This window comes from Scylla paramamosain, chromosome 21, assembly GCF_035594125.1.
Source record: "Scylla paramamosain isolate STU-SP2022 chromosome 21, ASM3559412v1, whole genome shotgun sequence".
In the NCBI taxonomy this organism is placed as follows: domain Eukaryota; kingdom Metazoa; phylum Arthropoda; class Malacostraca; order Decapoda; family Portunidae; genus Scylla; species Scylla paramamosain.
Genome location: NC_087171.1, coordinates 11,158,267 through 11,175,888, shown reverse-complemented (window position 1 = coordinate 11,175,888; position 17,622 = coordinate 11,158,267). Strand labels below are relative to the sequence as shown.

Genomic DNA, 17,622 nt, shown 5'->3' with positions numbered 1-17,622 from the left:
TGAAATGTACGCAGCTATCATCATAGGAATTTTCACAATACCACTTGTATTTTAATGAAGACTCAAAGTTCGAAAAAAAATAAAAATAAATAAATAATAAAAGCAAAAGTAAACAATCCCGCCCAGCTGATCCACGCAGCGCCACGAGGACACGACTGCTAGACACAACAGCGTAGAACTGCTTTATGAGTCCCGTCAGAACCATGAAGGGACCAAACATCCTCATAACGGGTGAGATAAACAATAAAGTGTCTGGTAATAACACTTAAGTAATATTGAAATAGCATTTGCGTTTCCATCTGAGGGGTAGGTTCGGTTTAGATTATTTCATTTTTTTTTTTTTTTTTATCCTAGGGCTAATACATGCACGTGCTCATCTCATAGATAAAGCCATGCATATGAAGGTAAAGACAGCTTTTCTTTCAGGCTGTGTACTATAAATCTAAGGCTAAGGTTAATGAATGACACTAGTGGAAGGAGACACACTGCTGGCCATGCTGTAATGTGATGCTTTGGTCATTAAGTTGAAAGAGTTACTAACCTGTACACTTATCATGTGGGGTGCATTTTTTTTTTTTTTAATTCTATAATAGGTCCGTCCCCCACATCCCCAAAATCCCTCGAACAAGCTTGGGGGCCTGGCGGGAAGGCAGAAATTTAGGATGGGGAAGCCAAATTAGACATTCGTGAAAGTATAGGGATGAAACTAACCTAACTGTTAGGTTTATCAATGTATGTCAATAACAAGTTCCCCAAAATGGTCCTTCGAACTGGATGAATTTGGGAACATGTTATCAACATGCATTAATGCCAAGCCCAAGTTATGGCATGGAATTTATCTGATGGGTGAGGCAGACCTAAAGCTTAGCTAAGTACCTATCAGTACACAGGCCTGAGACTTATCTAGGTACTTAGCTGAAATCTTGTGTGGATAGTCTGCCTGGAGGATAGCAGGTTGAAAGGGAATTGAGTGACCTTGTCTGGGATCTGAGGTGTAACTGCGACTAACCCCTGAGTGTGACTCCCTGTGCTGCATTTGGAGCAGGTTTATAAAGGCTTGGGTCTGGGAGTTCAGAACTGTTTGGTCACAGATCCTTGGTTCACCCACTCATTAAGGGTTGTTAAACTTAAATTGATAATAATGCTCATCACCATTAAATCATTACCCCATTGGAATATATATTTCCAACAACTTTGTGGTAAAATGTGTTTTCTTCTTAAACCAGGGAGAAGACTTTCCATCAATATATGACTTCTTGAAAAAAAAAATATAATAATTTGATTCACACATAAAATTGCATAAGAAAACTGCTTGTTCCTTGAAATATTGTCTCGTAGATAAAGGTAATATTGGACTTGGCCTGGTAAAGCTGATCATTTCATACTTTATGTCTTCATCTTACATCACTTCATTGACTCATTCAGCTTGTAATATTACACACATGTACCACGTAACAATCTTCTGGTAGCCAAACAGTGAAGGGCATTTCCAAGTTAAATCAAGCCCTGCATATAACCTAAACAGGAATTTTTCACCTATATCCTGAACACCACAATTTGCAGTGTATAGTGGCACTTGCACTCTCATAACTTCAATGTACAGTCTCTAATCTATCTTGTACAATCTCCTAATTGCCAAATTATTAAGGATATTTTAAAATTAAACTGAACCTGAGTGACGCTGGGAACTTCTAAAATTGTAAGATACACTTGTGCTAAAACAATCAAAATTTGTAGTAAGGTATCATTTTCTCAGGGAATTTCCATTGTCACCCACTAAGGAGTGTCAGCTTCTCAGCCATCACAAAGAATCCACTATCTGACAGATCTAAGATGTCTCATACCAACCTCTCATTCAGACTAGCTATTTTCTCATTCTTCAGCAGTTACCTTTGAAATAAAAATACCAGTGATAGTCACACATGTAGTCAAATACTGGTAACTGGTCACTGGCAAGACAAGGAAGTATATGGTATCCTATACTTTTCAGGAACACCGGGAGTTGGGAAATCCACACTGGCACAGCAGCTTAGTGAACACTCTGGTTTAGAGTGGATTAATGTTGGAGATCTAGCAAAGGATAATAATTATTTTGATGGCTATGATGATGAAAGAGATTGCCCCGTGTTGGATGAGGATAAGGTAAGTCAAAGTTATGATGTAATTATCATAATGATGTTTCTGTGATTTAGTGCCTCAGTAGTACTCACAGTGCATGTTACTGCACCTATGTACATGAAATTTTGTGTAAGAGTAGAAAATGCCTACCTCTCTCCTTTGGATTTAGTATGGGAGATAAACACACGAGATAAAAAAGTAATACAGTTAGAGGCAATATATTTTGTAATACAAGCAAAATTAGGTGAGAATGCTTAAAATTTTGAAAAGATAATACAACCTCAATTACAAATAATGATATTTATATTGTTTTCTAACACATATTGGATCACCTTGTAAAGGCTCTGTCACATGATGAGTGGGCAAGTGTGGTAATTCATTATAAGAGTGAAAAATGTGTGGAAACTGATGAGTGTGTAGAAACTGATCATGTAGACGTGTGGAACTGAAGTGCCATACTTGCTCAAGTAGGTTTGTCAGTGATATAAAACTAATTATGAAATAGAAGTGGGGAAACTGTTAAGAGAAATAAAATATGAAAATTTGATGGAAAGAATGCTTTAGTTCAGCCAAATAGAAATGTACAAAATACTTTTAATAATTTGGTCACTATAAAACATTAAACAAGCAGTATTCCATTAGGAGAGTAACCGCTGGTATAAGCTCAGTTAGAGAGAACCTCCTATATCTTATAGTTGCTAAGAGGAAATATTGCATTGCGACTCACAGAGTATTCTGCATTCTTATGCTGTTCCTTTCCTGACTGGTTAGGTTAGGTTTGGAATTTGCCTCAAAGTACTATGAAAATACCTGTTTTATTATCCCCCACCCATGATGACCATAGATGAAGGCAAGCTTTTGAGACACTGGATAGCTATTACTGTAAATGTTAAACACCCCTACTTGTCTTAAACCATTATCATTAAGCAATTATTAGGGAGCCAAAAATGGATTTGAAATCAAGTTATGTAATACTAGTCAGAAATAATTGTTTAAACACTCCTTCTTTTTAAGGTTTTGGATGAACTAGAAGATAAGATTGCTGAAGGTGGCAACATCATTGACTATCACGGATGTGACTTCTTCCCAGAACGATTTTTCGACATAGTGTTTGTGCTGAGGACGAATAACACCCTCTTATATGACAGACTTGCTGCCAGGTTAGTGCTTTTTTCCCATTAATGCTTATAATGAATTTTTCTTTGCAATAACTTAAATTAGGAAGGCTTTGAATGGAAGTAAATAATGCCAATGAAAAATTGTGTAGCAGAAGTATGAGTATCTTATGGAATGAATTCACTTTAAACACTGACACCAGATCTCTTGCATAAGAAAGGTAAAATGCATGCAGTGTATGTCATGTGAAATTTTATTGTGAAACATTGGGCATTGGATATCTAGTAATGATATTAACAAGATAAAAGAATGTAAAATGAGCATGGTGAACTACTTGCAGCATTAATGAGACATGATTCAACAAGTGAGCAGTTGAGAAGTGAAAATGAATGCATCTGGAAGTCATAAGATATGCAGATTGTATTTTGTCCTTTTGAAGGGAAAAGGTTACATAAGGACTATTTGGAATATGTTAAACATTTAAAAATAGAGGATAGAATGTCAGTAGCTAAGTGAGCGAAGACATGGGACAAGATCATAGGGAAGGACCAAGAAGGGAAAGTTGCAAATAGTCATGTAATTTGTTAGGTTACCACCTTGCTGATTGAGAATGATATATGTAAAAATGGAATATCCCTTTAAAAATGTAAAAATAGTAAAGACCAGAGTCATGACTGGAAAAGAAAAAAAAAATGTGCCAATATATAGATATTTCTTGTGGTACAGAACATAAGTACCAGTCTTGCACTGGTCTTAATCTCATATTTGTCTTTCATTTCCCAAACAGAGGCTACCAGGGTAAAAAACTTGAAGACAATGTGGAATGTGAAATAATGGCTGTTCTGAGGGATGAAGCAAAGGAAAGTTATGAGGAGCAAATTGTTCATGAATTAGAATCAAATACCTTTGAAGATATGGAGAATAATCTACAAAGAATTCTGGCATGGATAACTGCATGGAAGAGAGAGAATGGTTGCTGAAAATATTGATGAAAATATATGTATTTAAGTAAACATGTATTTTTTTTATCCTTCCTCTTATTTTTTTTATTCACTTTTTATGAATGATGACATGAATTAGGAATTAGTAATTTGAAAATCATTGAGGAGGAAATGGATCAAATCACTCACTCATGCTCATGCTTATTCACTATGCACCTATTCCTTCATTTCTTTGGTCTCTAAATTCCATTTTACCAACTGACCCCTAGTTTTGAATATCCATAAGTTTGCTGAATATTTTAGTCTCATACATATAGAAGACGTCGAATATAATTATCAGCATTCTCTCTGATGATACCATTAGTATCATTTTACACAAGTATCTTTTATGTCAGTTTTGCATCAGGATGTGACATGAGCATTTTACATCATTTGAGTTTCAGGTAATTTCTCTGAAATATTAACAGTAAATTCTAGCACAGCATCAAGTTATGTACCAAAATAAAATCTGTCAGCTACTGTGAAATGCTGCAGTAAAGTTAGCATATGTAAAGGCAACATCCCCTTATCTATTTAGTCTATTCTGATGATTCTTCTTTGGAACTCCTTGGGCGGGTGGCCACAGCAGATGTCTCCATGTAACTGCTGCCCGTACGTGACTGTGATTGTTAAGGAGCCATGCACCTGGGACTCAGAAATAACAAAGAGGTGGAGCTCAACCAAAAAGTGATGAAAAGTATAAATATTATGTATTATATATAAATAAGATGAGTAATAATACAAGTAACACAATACCAACAAAGGAATGAACAAGTTCTGTAAAGGCATAAGACATTCAGCCCTGGACTAGATTAGTGTCTTAAGTACCTCATTGCAGAGAAGTATATCACAACCGTAGGAGCAAAGACAGAAGTGAAATATCCATATTGTGGGAAAACAAGAACACCAATTCAATACAATGCTAACATGTATGTATCAGATGAAGTAGTGGTGGAGGCTCAATAGCTCAGTCTGACCAAGATGTGAAGTGCACCACGGAAACCACAGCACGAAGCAAAACCGCAGATGTCGGGCACTCAAAGGCTCACTCAGTTCCCTCCTTCAAAGAGTAAGAGTCACTTTGATGGAAGGCAGTAGGCAGTAAGATCAGAGACATGTGGCACTTGTTAAAATGGGCAAGGGTTATTTCAGAGCTGTGCTACAGAATTTGAAGCACTGATGTGCCTTGGATTCAGAAGCATTCCAAAACAATGTCAATCCATCTTGAGGAAGACATCCTCAAAATGTCATTATACATATTTAAGTCCTTTTTTCATGCCCTCTTCATTTTTTCTCAATATACATACATTCCAGTCTCTTTCCTCTACAATGATCTCTACATTCATATCTTACAATTGTATTTATTTTACTCTTACACAGGCAGTACAGTATTACATTCCTTAATTCCTTTTCACCTTTTTGGTAGCTATTAACCAACAAAACCAAGTTTTTGAGGAAGGTGAAGCACCACAGCAAAATCTGGGCAGAACTTTGTCTAAATCTCTTCCTGGACATCATACTTCCATTCTGGTTCAGTGCCATGATATAATTATGAGACAAGATAATGTACTTTGAAAGTTGGAAGTTCTCTTGGTACAGTACAATAAATTTGTGGAAAAAAGAGGCCACAGGAATAATTTCCTGTACTGTACAAGTGCATGTTCCAGTTTTTAGTATCAATCACAGCATTACCGGTAAGATTAAGAATGAAGATGGCAAACTCGTACTGTAATCAACAGAAAGATCCAACAATTTGTTTTCTTTCGCAGTAGGCTAAAATCAGACACTTTTAAGAGCAGGTACCTATGACAGTTTTAAGAAGCTGACTAAAAATAACATGAGTGCAGTGCTTTACAAAGAAGGGTATGAATTATATCGTCTGAGACTGTTACAGGAGAGACCAGAGATCTCTTCACAGTAATGCATATTGATCCAGCGCTTTACAAAGAAGGGTATGAATTATATCGTCTGAGACTGTTACAGGAGAGACCAGAGATCTCTTCACAGTAATGCATATTGATCCAGTCTTCCTGGAGAAGCTCCCAGTTGAATGGAAGGATGATACTAATTCTAAATTTGGACTGAAACACATCTCTGTTGTAACTGACGGGGCAGGAAGAAGATTGTTTTGTAAGGAAAGTTCAACTCTTCAGTTACTAGAAAACAAGCAGAAAAGCATTGCTTCCTTAAGAGGGTGTGCAAGCATAGAATGATAGCGAAAGCAAAAACAGAAATATTGCAATCAAACTAAAACTTGTCTTACTTATTGTGTTTTGTGTCAAGGATATAAATTATTGATCTGCCGACCATTAAACGGTAAAATACGCTTTGTATTTTTTTGTCATATATATATATATATATATATATATATATATATATATATATATATATATATATATATATATATATATATATATATATATATATATATATATATATGAAACATCGTCTAGACAACAGTAGCTAACGATTTTCTCAAGTCTATTAAAATACTGATTAAAGTACAGAATCTTTAATGTTGCCAGATTATGGGTTTCTCTTTTCTTTGTCGTGCCTCTGGTCCCCTCTCTGCCACGCCTGCGCCACCCCGCCTGGCCCGAAGCGGGATTACTTTCGGCATGTATAATTAGAAGATGGGATCTGTTTTCATTGGCCAGAGATTGGTGAGGGATTGGAGACGACCCGGATCCAAGGTTGTGGAGTGATCGGTGGCCTGGCACTGGCTAAAAGTGTTCGCTCTGCACCACATCTTCTTAGAGCCACGACCCCTCACTCTGACACACACACCCACACACACACCAAAAATAAAATTAAATACAATACAATAATACAATACAATACAATAATGATACTAATGATAATCATAAATGGCTAGACAAACAAATAGATAAATGAATAAATGCATGGATAAATACAAATTAATACATGCTCATAAAATTTGTGCATAGATGGATTGATAAATTCACTATGCGTACGTGTGTGCATATACTCGAATGTGTGTGTGTGTGTTAAAATAGGTAGCCACACTGGTACACAAATACATTACAAATATACATTGAACAAGCAGTGTCAGGAGGTGCAGTTCTTTTAAGCCAGGGGTTCTGAACCTTTTGCGAGCTGCTCCCCTCCCACCCCCACCAACCCCCACCTAATCTGGTTCAGTGAAGTTGGGGCCCCACTCCTCTATGCGCCACCCACTCAACCCCGTCCCCAACTATGCTACTATAGACAGATAAATAGAATGAGATAGATAGGTAGATAGATGGATAGATAGATAGATAGCCTTTGCTGTATCTGCTTTGTACTAGTAGCCAGTGAGTCCGTGATTTTCCGTGATTTTTTCCCCTTCCCGTCCTGTGCTCGCGCCCCCCGAGAGGCTGTCCTCCCCCTCCCCCCCCGGCGGTTAAGAGCACCTGTATTACGCAACGAAAATCAATTAACTATCTTCCCAAGTGTATTACTGGTGTTGCTACGACTAATGCTACTCTATGTTGATAAAATCTCAGCGTTACATTGTCTACGTGGAATATATAGATTGACAGGGAGATTTCAAGACACTTATCCTTCAGTTTTTGACTACCGCTTTGGACCCTTTTCTAGGACTGGAATCTCAGTGGGCTTTTTTTTTTTTTTTATTGGATTTTTGTTGCCCTTGGCCAGTGTTCCTCCTACATAAAAAAAAAAAAATCTCTCCCGTGTAGTGTGTGACAGCGCCTCTAAATATGCCACTGCATGGTCTATTCTTAAAATTTCTGGTTCCTTTAAAAAAACAAACACTACATTGGCTCTAAAAGAAGACTTCAACATCAAACGAAGTATCTTGCTTTCCTTTTCCTTTTCCTTTTTTTTTTTTTTTTTCAGTGGATGCATGACTCATTAACAGCGTTTGTGAAATTAATAAAATGAGTTATTTCAAGGTTAGAGGGCAAACATTGTTTTCTTCAGCTCTTTCGAAGCAAGCCTCAGTATAAGAAAGAAAACGTTTCCTCGTCCACGCGTGCGGCGCCGTAGTTCAATCAGTCAGTCAATCAGTTTTCAGTCAATCCTCGTCCACGTGTCAAATGACTTCGTTGTTTGCGGCGTATCAAATAAATAAATAAGTTTCCTGTCTACACTTATCAATACGAAACAATGCAATAATGTTCTGGGAAACGTTGGCTCAACAATAAATACCAGAAAGGGGGAGTGATGTAATCCACATGTGTCATACTCAGTCAACGGGTCACACCAATCAATCAGTCTCACATCTACATATATTAGTAAGAAACACGAAACATTATTCTACAAGGGAGCATCGGCCGAACCATGAATACCAGAACGGGAGAGTGAACTATTTCATAACCACAGGTCGAGCAGAGAAATAAGAGGTTTCCCCGAGTCAGAATTTTTGTTTAGTTTATTCCAGCGGACGCAACACCAACAAGTCATAATTATCGCGGCCAACCACCCAGGCAGCGTCAGAACAGGGAAAACACTCGACTGGGCAGGATGTGTGACTTGTATTCTTAAGTGCTGTGAACTTTCTTTAGGATTACTTTGAAATGCACAGGGATGATTAAGCGAGCTCCCAAGATGTTTTCAGTTTTTCTCTCATAAGCGATGCAGAATCATTGTTAAATTGTCACTAGAATCATGAAAAAAAAAAAAAAATCATACACACTTGAAAATCCCCAATAACTCCTGCAACAGATTACGAAAAATAGTGTGGGTAAGACACCGATATGTTTGAAAATATGGCCTTCTATCTTATGTCTAGTTTCGTAAAGACACCATACCATTAGAGAAAGATTCACCTGGCACTACTTAGCACCGCTTGGCACGCCTCAAACGACACTGCCGCGGTGCCGTGTTTGTTGTTTTGAAAAAAAAAAAAAAAAAGTAATAGCTTCCATTTTTTCTCTCCCCTCCTGGTCAACACTACAGTTTTATTTTCCAAGGGGTGTAAACCGAGCCGTGTATAATGAAAGGAGTACATGGTGAGCCAGTGGAAGGCAGCGAATGCAATACTGGACTGACAATGACCTGCTTCAGTGTCTGGTTAACGAAGGCGAAAGACGAAACGGTGTACCCTGAGGCGTGTCAACCCTTTTGCCGTTTTGGTCTTCCTTTTTAACAATAGGCTAATTCCCCAGTCTTTTCGTAAGCTACCAAACCAAAATGCTCCCCATATTGGTAAGCGGCCGAAGAAATAGGAGTACGACTCAAGTGGTTTAGTTGGTTAGCTAACAAATCATTGAAGGTGACCATGGAACCGGCCTAATGTTTCCATGAACGCACAGGGGAAAGAATAGGACAGGACGTTGATTTTGTCCTTTCGAAGCTACATAACTGCTTAATTCAGACTATAAAAAAAAAGAGTATCTAAAAACTGTAAATGATAATAGGAAAAAATGGTCTAGCAGTAAAAGGGTTAAATCTTTGTTCTGTGACTTGTAGAAGATCGTGTGCAGAGGAAGTGTTTTCAATGCACCGAAGGAAGATTAAATGCCCCGATGATTTAAAAAAAAAAAAGTAAAATGATGAGTCTCAAAAGTGCATATACTGATAACCTAAGAAGAAAAAGTTACTTGAGTTGATAAAACATTTTCTTCTTTTTTTTTTTCTTCTTCTCCTGCTTTTCATCATCAGCATCTTCAATAATCACCTTATTCACATTTCTTTTTTCTAGAATCATGCTTTTATTTTTACTGGGGTGTGGAGTGAACACCCGTGATGTGTCTACCTGCGTGTGAATGGCGAGGCAGTCCAGGATTCATAGACTGTGTTGGGAGTGGCGGCTGATAAAACATAGGCATATAATCGAGTGAGTCTGTCTGTCCACGCACCGCCCTGAATGTTGAGACTGATGGCTTTGGTGGCTTACTTGATTTACATCAGAAAAAGAAAGTGTGTGTGTGTGTGTGTGTGTGTGTGTGTGTGTGTGTGTGTGTGTGTGTGTGTGTGTCACGAAACAAATGGGCAAGAGCGGCTCTCAACTGTGTTTAATCCAAACGTAAAAGGTGCAAGATCTTTCGACAGAGTTGGAAAGTGAAAACACGGCGGGTGTCCGGCAACAATGGTGTCGCCAGGACAGGTGGATTGAGTTATCGCCCCGCCCCACCACACCCCGTCCCGCCCCACCACACCCCGTCCCGCCACTCACCCACTCACCTACCCACCCATTCACCCACTCGTCCCGTTTGGCACCATTACCACCCATAACAAAAACTTAATTTTTATTAATCTGGCGTGAGTTCACTCCATTGTGTACACTATCATGGATATCGATGGTCAAAACACTATAATGTAGGAGGTGTGGCGGCAATAAAAGAAATTAGCTTGCTTTCTTTTCTCCCACGGACATGAAACAGACGGAATTCCAAATTTTCCGCTTTTCAAGAATTCACCTTAATTACCGTGGTATAGAAGGTAATTTTCTCTTCACATAGATCTTAAAAAAAAAAAAACTCCGTAAATTATGCACATTTATTTCATCCACTTTCACTGACAAAAATTGCACTGTGAATAATAATAATACAAAAAAAGTATGGTGACCAGGTGACTGCAGGTAAAGTTAAGAACAACCCCACAGGTGAGGTGCGTAGCGCTATATTAAAAATGGCTAACAAAAAAAAAAAAAAAAGTAAAAAAAAAAAAAAGTTGAGTAAAGGTGTAGCAGGAGGGAGGGTGCGTGTGGGGTGAGAATTAGTGAGGGGCGGGAGGGTCGCGGCGTGAGGGGAGGGGGCGCGGGTTGTTAGCGTGGCGGACACGTATAGGAAACCCGGAACAGTCCAACTCAATAACCCCAATTTGTTTGGAGTTGGATGTAGCTTCTGCATTCGGCGCCACATACACGCGAGGCATTGTTGGTGCTTAGCCGGCGCGACCCCGCTCCGCGCCACTTTAATAGATGCACGGCGTGTGAATGTGAGTATGTGTGTGTGTGTGTGTGTGTGTGTGTGTGTGTGTGTGTGTGTGTGTGTGTGTGTGTGTGTGTGTGTGTGTGTGCGTGTGTGGGGAAGGCGTAAAGGTGTGTACAGAATCCAGGTGAGTGGCGGCCTCTGTCTACCTCGCCACCTGCTCCTACTAAGTGAAACACGAGATTCCCACACCTAGATTCCGACATCGAGGGTTTTATCTGCATACAAATCTCAACTAGTTTAAACTACATGTGACAAAAATGTATGAATAAATTGAAATCCAGGAGTAGTAGCATTGAACATTTTCCAGTCAGGTGTGGCTGTGTCAATTACCAAGCCTGGATAACAGAACTGTGTGTGTGTGTGTGTGTGTGTGTGTGTGTGTGTGTGTGTGTGTGTGTGTGTGTGTGTGTGTGTGTGTGTGTGTGTGTGTGTGTGTGTTTCGATTGGCTTCAGTTCTGCCACGAGAAATGAAATAAGCATAACAAAGACAGTTTTGATCCGCCTCACTGAACAAAGGGACGAGTTAGTACGGTTGAAAAACATGCTAAGATTTTACACTCAAACGTACGCAGCCTCACAAGGTGATAAAATATATTCTACTCTCTCTCTCTCTCTCTCTCTCTCTCTCTCTCACGTGCATAGTAATCGTAGGTACAGCACCGGACGCGGGATTCGAACTCGCGCAACTCACGAGTTCATAGTTAACACGCATGCACGGCTGCGGCTGAAACATCACGCCGAGCGCCGCCTTGCTTGCCTGTCGGTGCATGTGGTCTTTTGCCTTACCGGGTGTAGTCTAACGTACCATAAGCAACATTCGTTCTGTACTTGCGATCTTGCTTCATCACCACCACCACCACCACCACCACCACCATCATTAGCGTTCATGATTTAAAAGCAGGACATACAGCTCTCCTGAATGTTGTATGTTCACCCTGTCAACTGCCTGTCTATTTCAGGCCGTCCTAGCTAAATTTCATATCGTTTCAATCTTTACATATCCAAGTACGTGATCTTTTGTCCCCTCTGTCTTCTTTTGCCAATCCTAGGCTTTTGATACTCTGTTTATCTGTTACCCGTTCGGAGCATGAAATGTACTGTCTATGCTATTTTTATGTATGTCTCCGTTCCCTCCTTGGACAATGAGATTTTCGTTCATTTTGAAAGAACGTATTTCGTAAGTTCGTATTCTTTTCCCCAAATTCTACAGGCAAGTCCATCATTCTCTTCTTTACTTTCTATATGTCATGCCAAGAATTATGAGTTCAGCTCCTTCTTTGAACACTGACATTTCTATTTTTTTTTCGAGAAAAAAATATTCGAAACTTCGAAATTATTCCTTTCTACAATTTTTTACGATTAAGTCGGCTCCATCACTTCGTATGTAGTCCAAAGTTTTCCAGTGCTATTATTCGTGCGTGCTTTTGCCTTACCTGTGCATTACGTCCTCTCCTGTGAAAGGGTATTGTGTCTTGTGCTTTGTTAATCATTTGCACATCTTACAACGTTACTGTATCATTGTCATAGTTGCCTTGTCTTGCTTTGTGGCCGTTTCTGTATGACTCTCACTATGGTGTCTGGTGCTTACCATCTGGTCTTTAGTTCTACTGTTAAGTTATAAAAACAGTTTCATTCTCTTCTGCTAGCTATTGTTTACTTTAGGCCTTAGTAGCAAAATAAATAAATAAATAAATAAATAGCAAAATAAATAAATAAATATATAAATAAATAAAATAAATAAAGATGAAAAATCAATAGATAATCATAAAGTTAAGTAAATAAGAACTCATAAATATCTTTTCAGTTCTTCTAATCATACATAAACCTTTGATGTCTCATTTGCCACGCTCTAGATTGCGAAACAATTTCAAGATCAAGTAGTGTTCTGGTATTACCCGTGCCTATAAATAAATAGACAAATACATACATAAGTAGCGATCAGTAGTTAACACTGAGAATATCAAAGAAAAGTAAAAAATGGAAAGGAAAAGTGTGTGTGTGTGTGTGTGTGTTTGATGCGCGCAACAAGATATTTCTAGTAAATTCCACCACAAAAGATGAAAGTAAACCAAACTTCTGCTTCATACATTTTTATTGTTTTGGCTGCATACAGTCAACAGATGACAACATCGAAAGCTACACTCCTCGAACACACTGTCCGCGGTCCTCTCTCAACAACTCTCGGTGTGAAGGTTCAATTTAGCAACAGGTACATTCACAGGCATGTACGTATGACTGAGTGATTCCGTCAATTCGAGATGCAACGCCAGCTTATACCAACGATACTGTGCAGAATGAGTATACCAGTTGTTCACGGGCGAGTGGCAAACGTGGCGCTGGTGTTGGTCTGTGGTGAGCGGCGCGGGGCCCGGTGGCGGTGGCGGTGGAGGTGGTTGCAGTGTCTCCGCGTGGACCACTACCACCGTTGAGTATCCAGCGCGTGGCGTCTCCGTCACCTCCATGCTTTCCTCCCCCCATTCTCTCCTATCACACCCTACAGGCCGCGGTCCTTTCTCAAGCTAACTAATGAAAGGTGAGAGGTAACAGATAAATCTTTGCGCTCTGCAACACAACAAATAAAAAGTACAATAGAGATCATTGGCAACGCTGGCAATGAAAATTTCCCCATGTCATTATATATACACGTGTCTATATATATATTCAACTATTTTGTATATCAGCCAGACGGGGTGCGCCTGCCCCGGGACACCTGTGGCCGTCTGCCGCAGCCGCCATCCAGCCTTCCGGAGCCGCCGGGGCCGCAGCCGCTGCCGCAGAAGGCGACACTCGTCTACCCTGTCTCGACCACCTGTCACATTCCTACCTCGCTCACAGGAAAAAAAAAATCACTTATTCAGATTTATATTCAGCATTTCGAAAAAAAGCCAATAGTGCACTTCCTCACATTGCAAACCAAAATGACGCCACGCTTAGCTTACGGATAACTTAAATTAAGTACAGAAAATATAAAATCTCCATATGAGCCCTACAACACAACGCTTCAAATCTCACAGAGAAGGTACCTCTTCATTTTGGTACTTGACGACATTAACTACTATACACTATATACAACAAGGAATATAATATTCTCCATGGAACTCAAAAATACAAACAGCACAGAGGAACTAACGTACAAGCTCTGTAGAGTAAGAAACTAGACTAATATGTTCATCTAATTTAAAATCTTAAGCCTTCCAGGGCTAGATGGACTACACAAGTATTCCACAGCTTGGTTTCAGGATAATATAAACTCCCATATAATACTAACAACGAGCTTCTCTCCTACATGATTATCATAATGTTGATCACACTTCCTGGTCCTCCCGGGCTTCCGTGCAGGAGAGCCCTCTGGGGCAGTCTTCAAGTAGCCTGTTTTGGTAAATTTGCACTAACTGTTATAAATATCTTCTCTAATCTTTTGAGATAGTGGTGCAGTTTAAGCGTTCTTTGAAGAACAGCAGAAGAAACCATATTTATATATATGAAATTGTAGAAAAATAGAAAGGCAAGATTATTAAGATTATTTAACATTTTACATTTTTCAAGCTTGCGCACAGCAAGGTGAAGCACAACCCTCTACCCAGACTCGCGTCCACCGTTCCCGCCTTCCCCTGAGTGTTGCAACCAACGGCCTCTTCACAAGCTTGGAAAGAAGAAGCAATATTCAGATTTCGCATAAAGGTGATTATGTGTCGAGCAGGACAAGTGTGTGTGTGTGTGTGTGTGTGTGTGTGTGTGTGTGTGTGTGTGTGTGTGTGTGTGTGTGTGTGTGTGTGTGTGTGTGTGTGTGTGTGAGGGTGCATGCGAAGGTTGTGAAATGAGATATTTTCTTCGGTCTTGCTTTTGAAAACATATCTTTGTGAAGTGTTGAAGTGTGTGTCTAACCAATGTTCACAACACGCATGATCAGCTTCCGTGGCTATAATTTTTGAAGATCAAATGTTATACAACCACTGATACGAAATTCAAAACTATTCCAGTGATACACATCAAAGACACAACATCACGATGAAAAAAAAAAGAAATACTCCACTGGTAACTAAGTTGGGTCTGTTTGAATTTACAAAATGCGCATATTTGTTAAAATTTTTACATTTCATGATATTTAATAAGTAATTACAAAGGATCACTGGAAGTTTAGAGCGGCGCGCCGATACCCGCTTGACGCGAATCCAATGAAAACCCAGGGCACTCCAATGAAACAGGAAGGAAAGGGAGCTAAACCTAGAAAATATAACATACACTGCCTCTACACGTCACAACTCACAACTCACGTACACAACCATGCTTCGTGTCCAGTCTTCAAGGTGGATTTGGAAATAAAAAGGGGGTGGAGTAAATCAATATTCGCGTCTACTGTATGTACGTAATAAAAAGTAATAAGCGAACGATAGCAAACTCGACCCGGTCTCACTTCTGGATTGTGAAAACTACTTTATTGTACAGATACATATTCATATATATATATAACATTTTTTTTCGGTCTAACTTGAATAGCGCGGGCATTTAATTACATTTGGTGTGGTATACGGGCCAACTCTGTTTCTGTATCATACACGCCACCGAGGGAAAGAGGCCGCCTGATCACGCCGGACGGACGGCCCGGCACGCGGCGCGGCCTCAGCATGAACCAGACACTAAGAGAATCACACGTCTGTCGTGATAATGACCGTACAAACCAGTCGGTACTAAATATAAAACTAACAAATATTCCGACTGCTTCAAGGCTCTGGTTCCTAGCTGACCTACGACATAAAAAATGTATGTACATAGGAATAAACTATTATGTACAAACACCGACCAGTGGAGCGAAACCGTGTCCCGCAGCGCCCTGAGCCCCTCGGCCCAGGCTCCACCACCCGCGCGCTCCGTCGGCCCCGAGCAAGGACACAGCGGGTGACAGGCTCTCTTCCAGGGGAGCAGTGAAGAACAGACGTAAAGGAATCAGAATCACGAATCATCTGACAAACTAACAACTTATCAATAAATGTCTTAATGATTAAGTGCACGACTCGTCCGCTGCGACGGTCGTATGGCAGAGTGTCTGTCGAGACCTTTGAGAAAACATCCTTCTTCAGCCAGGCGAAGCTTGTTGGTGAAACGAAAACGTTCACATCAAACAATCACGGGGCTCGTCGGCCAACACGACACTGTTTGCTGGCCTCGCTGCGCACTAACGACACCACCTCCCGGCGGCGGCGAGGGTTGGCTGGTGAGGGACGCCGACTTCTTGCCTCCGGGGCTGCGGCTCCCGGCTCCTCGCAGTCTTGGCATGACGAGTCGTGGCGTGGTTAGGATCATTCATTTTGTGATGCAACACCACGATATTTTGAATGATTGGCTGCTGCAGTGTGTGTGTGTGTGTGTGTGTGTGTGTGTGTGTGTGTGTGTGTGTGTGTGTGTGTGTGTGTCCTCATCTGCACGCCATTTACAAAGCTCTCTCTCTCTCTCTTACCCACCATCCCCCTTAAAAAAAGAGAATGATTAAAGTGACAAAGTGAGTTACAATTAGTATTTTCTCACATTCTGCCATATTTATAACTTTGGGCAAGGTTCTGCGTGCAGTGTAGCAGTAAGACAGGTGAACATAGTGATGCAGTGCTGCCGGCCGCACGGTGCTGCCTCACGCCAGTGGACGCAAGGCAACATGGGGGTCACTGCCAGCCAGCGTGAGTCCCTTATCGAAGGAGGAGACTGCCGCATCTCATCCCGACTTTTGTTTATAAGATGACATGTGATTTAACATTATACATTTGTCGTTATAATAATAATAATAATAATAATAATAATAATAATAATAATAATAATAATAATAATGGTAAGTAACAATAACTATCATCACTATTACTTCATTCATTCACGCATTGCATAATTATGTTCCTCGTCTTGGATTTAAGTACTTTACATTGCACTTTTAGACTTTTTCGTCATCTTTCACATTGATCTATTATTATTTTTCAGAATGCAGAAAGAATTAGATAAAAATGAGTCATTGTGGGAAAGTCTTCATTACATCACTGGCTTTACTTTTCACTGCAAGACGACGTGTGTGTGTGTGTGTGTGTGTGTGTGTGTGTGTGTGTGTGTGTGTGTGTGTGTGAGTGTGATAATAATAAAATAATAATAAAATAATAATAAACGGTTTATTCTTTAGGCAGTTTGTGTGTGTGCGTGTGTGTGTGTGTGTGTGTGTGTGCGACGAGCAGCATAGTACAATTCGACATTCAGCACCTTCAGACCCCCGCAAACGAACGGTCGGATGTCAAGGGCAGAGGTGGTCGCCGTGAAATAGGTCAATTTGCCCACGAAAAAAAAAAAAAAAAAAAAGTAGGTGTGTGTTCCACGTATCTTATAACCACATTCTTCTTATATATATATATATATATATATATATATATATATATATATATATATATATATATATATATATATATATATATATATATATATATATATATATATATATATATATATATATATATATATATATATATATATATATATAT

At 39.7% G+C, this 17,622-nt stretch overlaps 2 protein-coding genes across 4 annotated transcripts in view; one reads left to right on the top strand and one right to left on the bottom strand.

Annotated features, from left to right (window-relative positions):
* The first annotated feature begins 79 nt into the window (after window positions 1-79).
* On the top strand, window positions 80-4,247 carry LOC135111010 (adenylate kinase isoenzyme 6-like). The gene is made up of 4 exons (XM_064023863.1): window positions 80-231; window positions 1,991-2,142; window positions 3,133-3,278; window positions 4,022-4,247. Exons 1-4 carry the CDS (start codon window positions 186-188, stop codon window positions 4,212-4,214), a joined length of 537 nt encoding a protein of 178 aa, XP_063879933.1. The 5' UTR covers window positions 80-185; the 3' UTR covers window positions 4,215-4,247.
* Window positions 4,248-13,190: 8,943 nt separating this feature from the next.
* Window positions 13,191-17,622, bottom strand: part of LOC135111008 (forkhead box protein O-like) — a 167,056-nt gene continuing 162,624 nt past the window's right edge. For all 3 annotated transcript variants that reach the window (XM_064023857.1, XM_064023858.1, XM_064023861.1), the window contains one exon: window positions 13,191-17,622. This exon is cut by the window's right edge and continues 826 nt beyond it. The gene's annotated coding sequence lies outside the window, so the exon portion shown is untranslated.

Bases quoted from the DNA above. Each gene is read 5' to 3' on its own strand.
- LOC135111010 (XM_064023863.1), top strand. From the start codon at position 186: ATGAGTCCCGTCAGAACCATGAAGGGACCAAACATCCTCATAACGG. The intron at 232-1,990 runs GTGAGATAAACA...TATACTTTTCAG, and splicing joins ACCAAACATCCTCATAACGG to GAACACCGGGAGTTGGGAAA. The intron at 3,279-4,021 runs GTTAGTGCTTTT...TTTCCCAAACAG, and splicing joins TATGACAGACTTGCTGCCAG to AGGCTACCAGGGTAAAAAAC.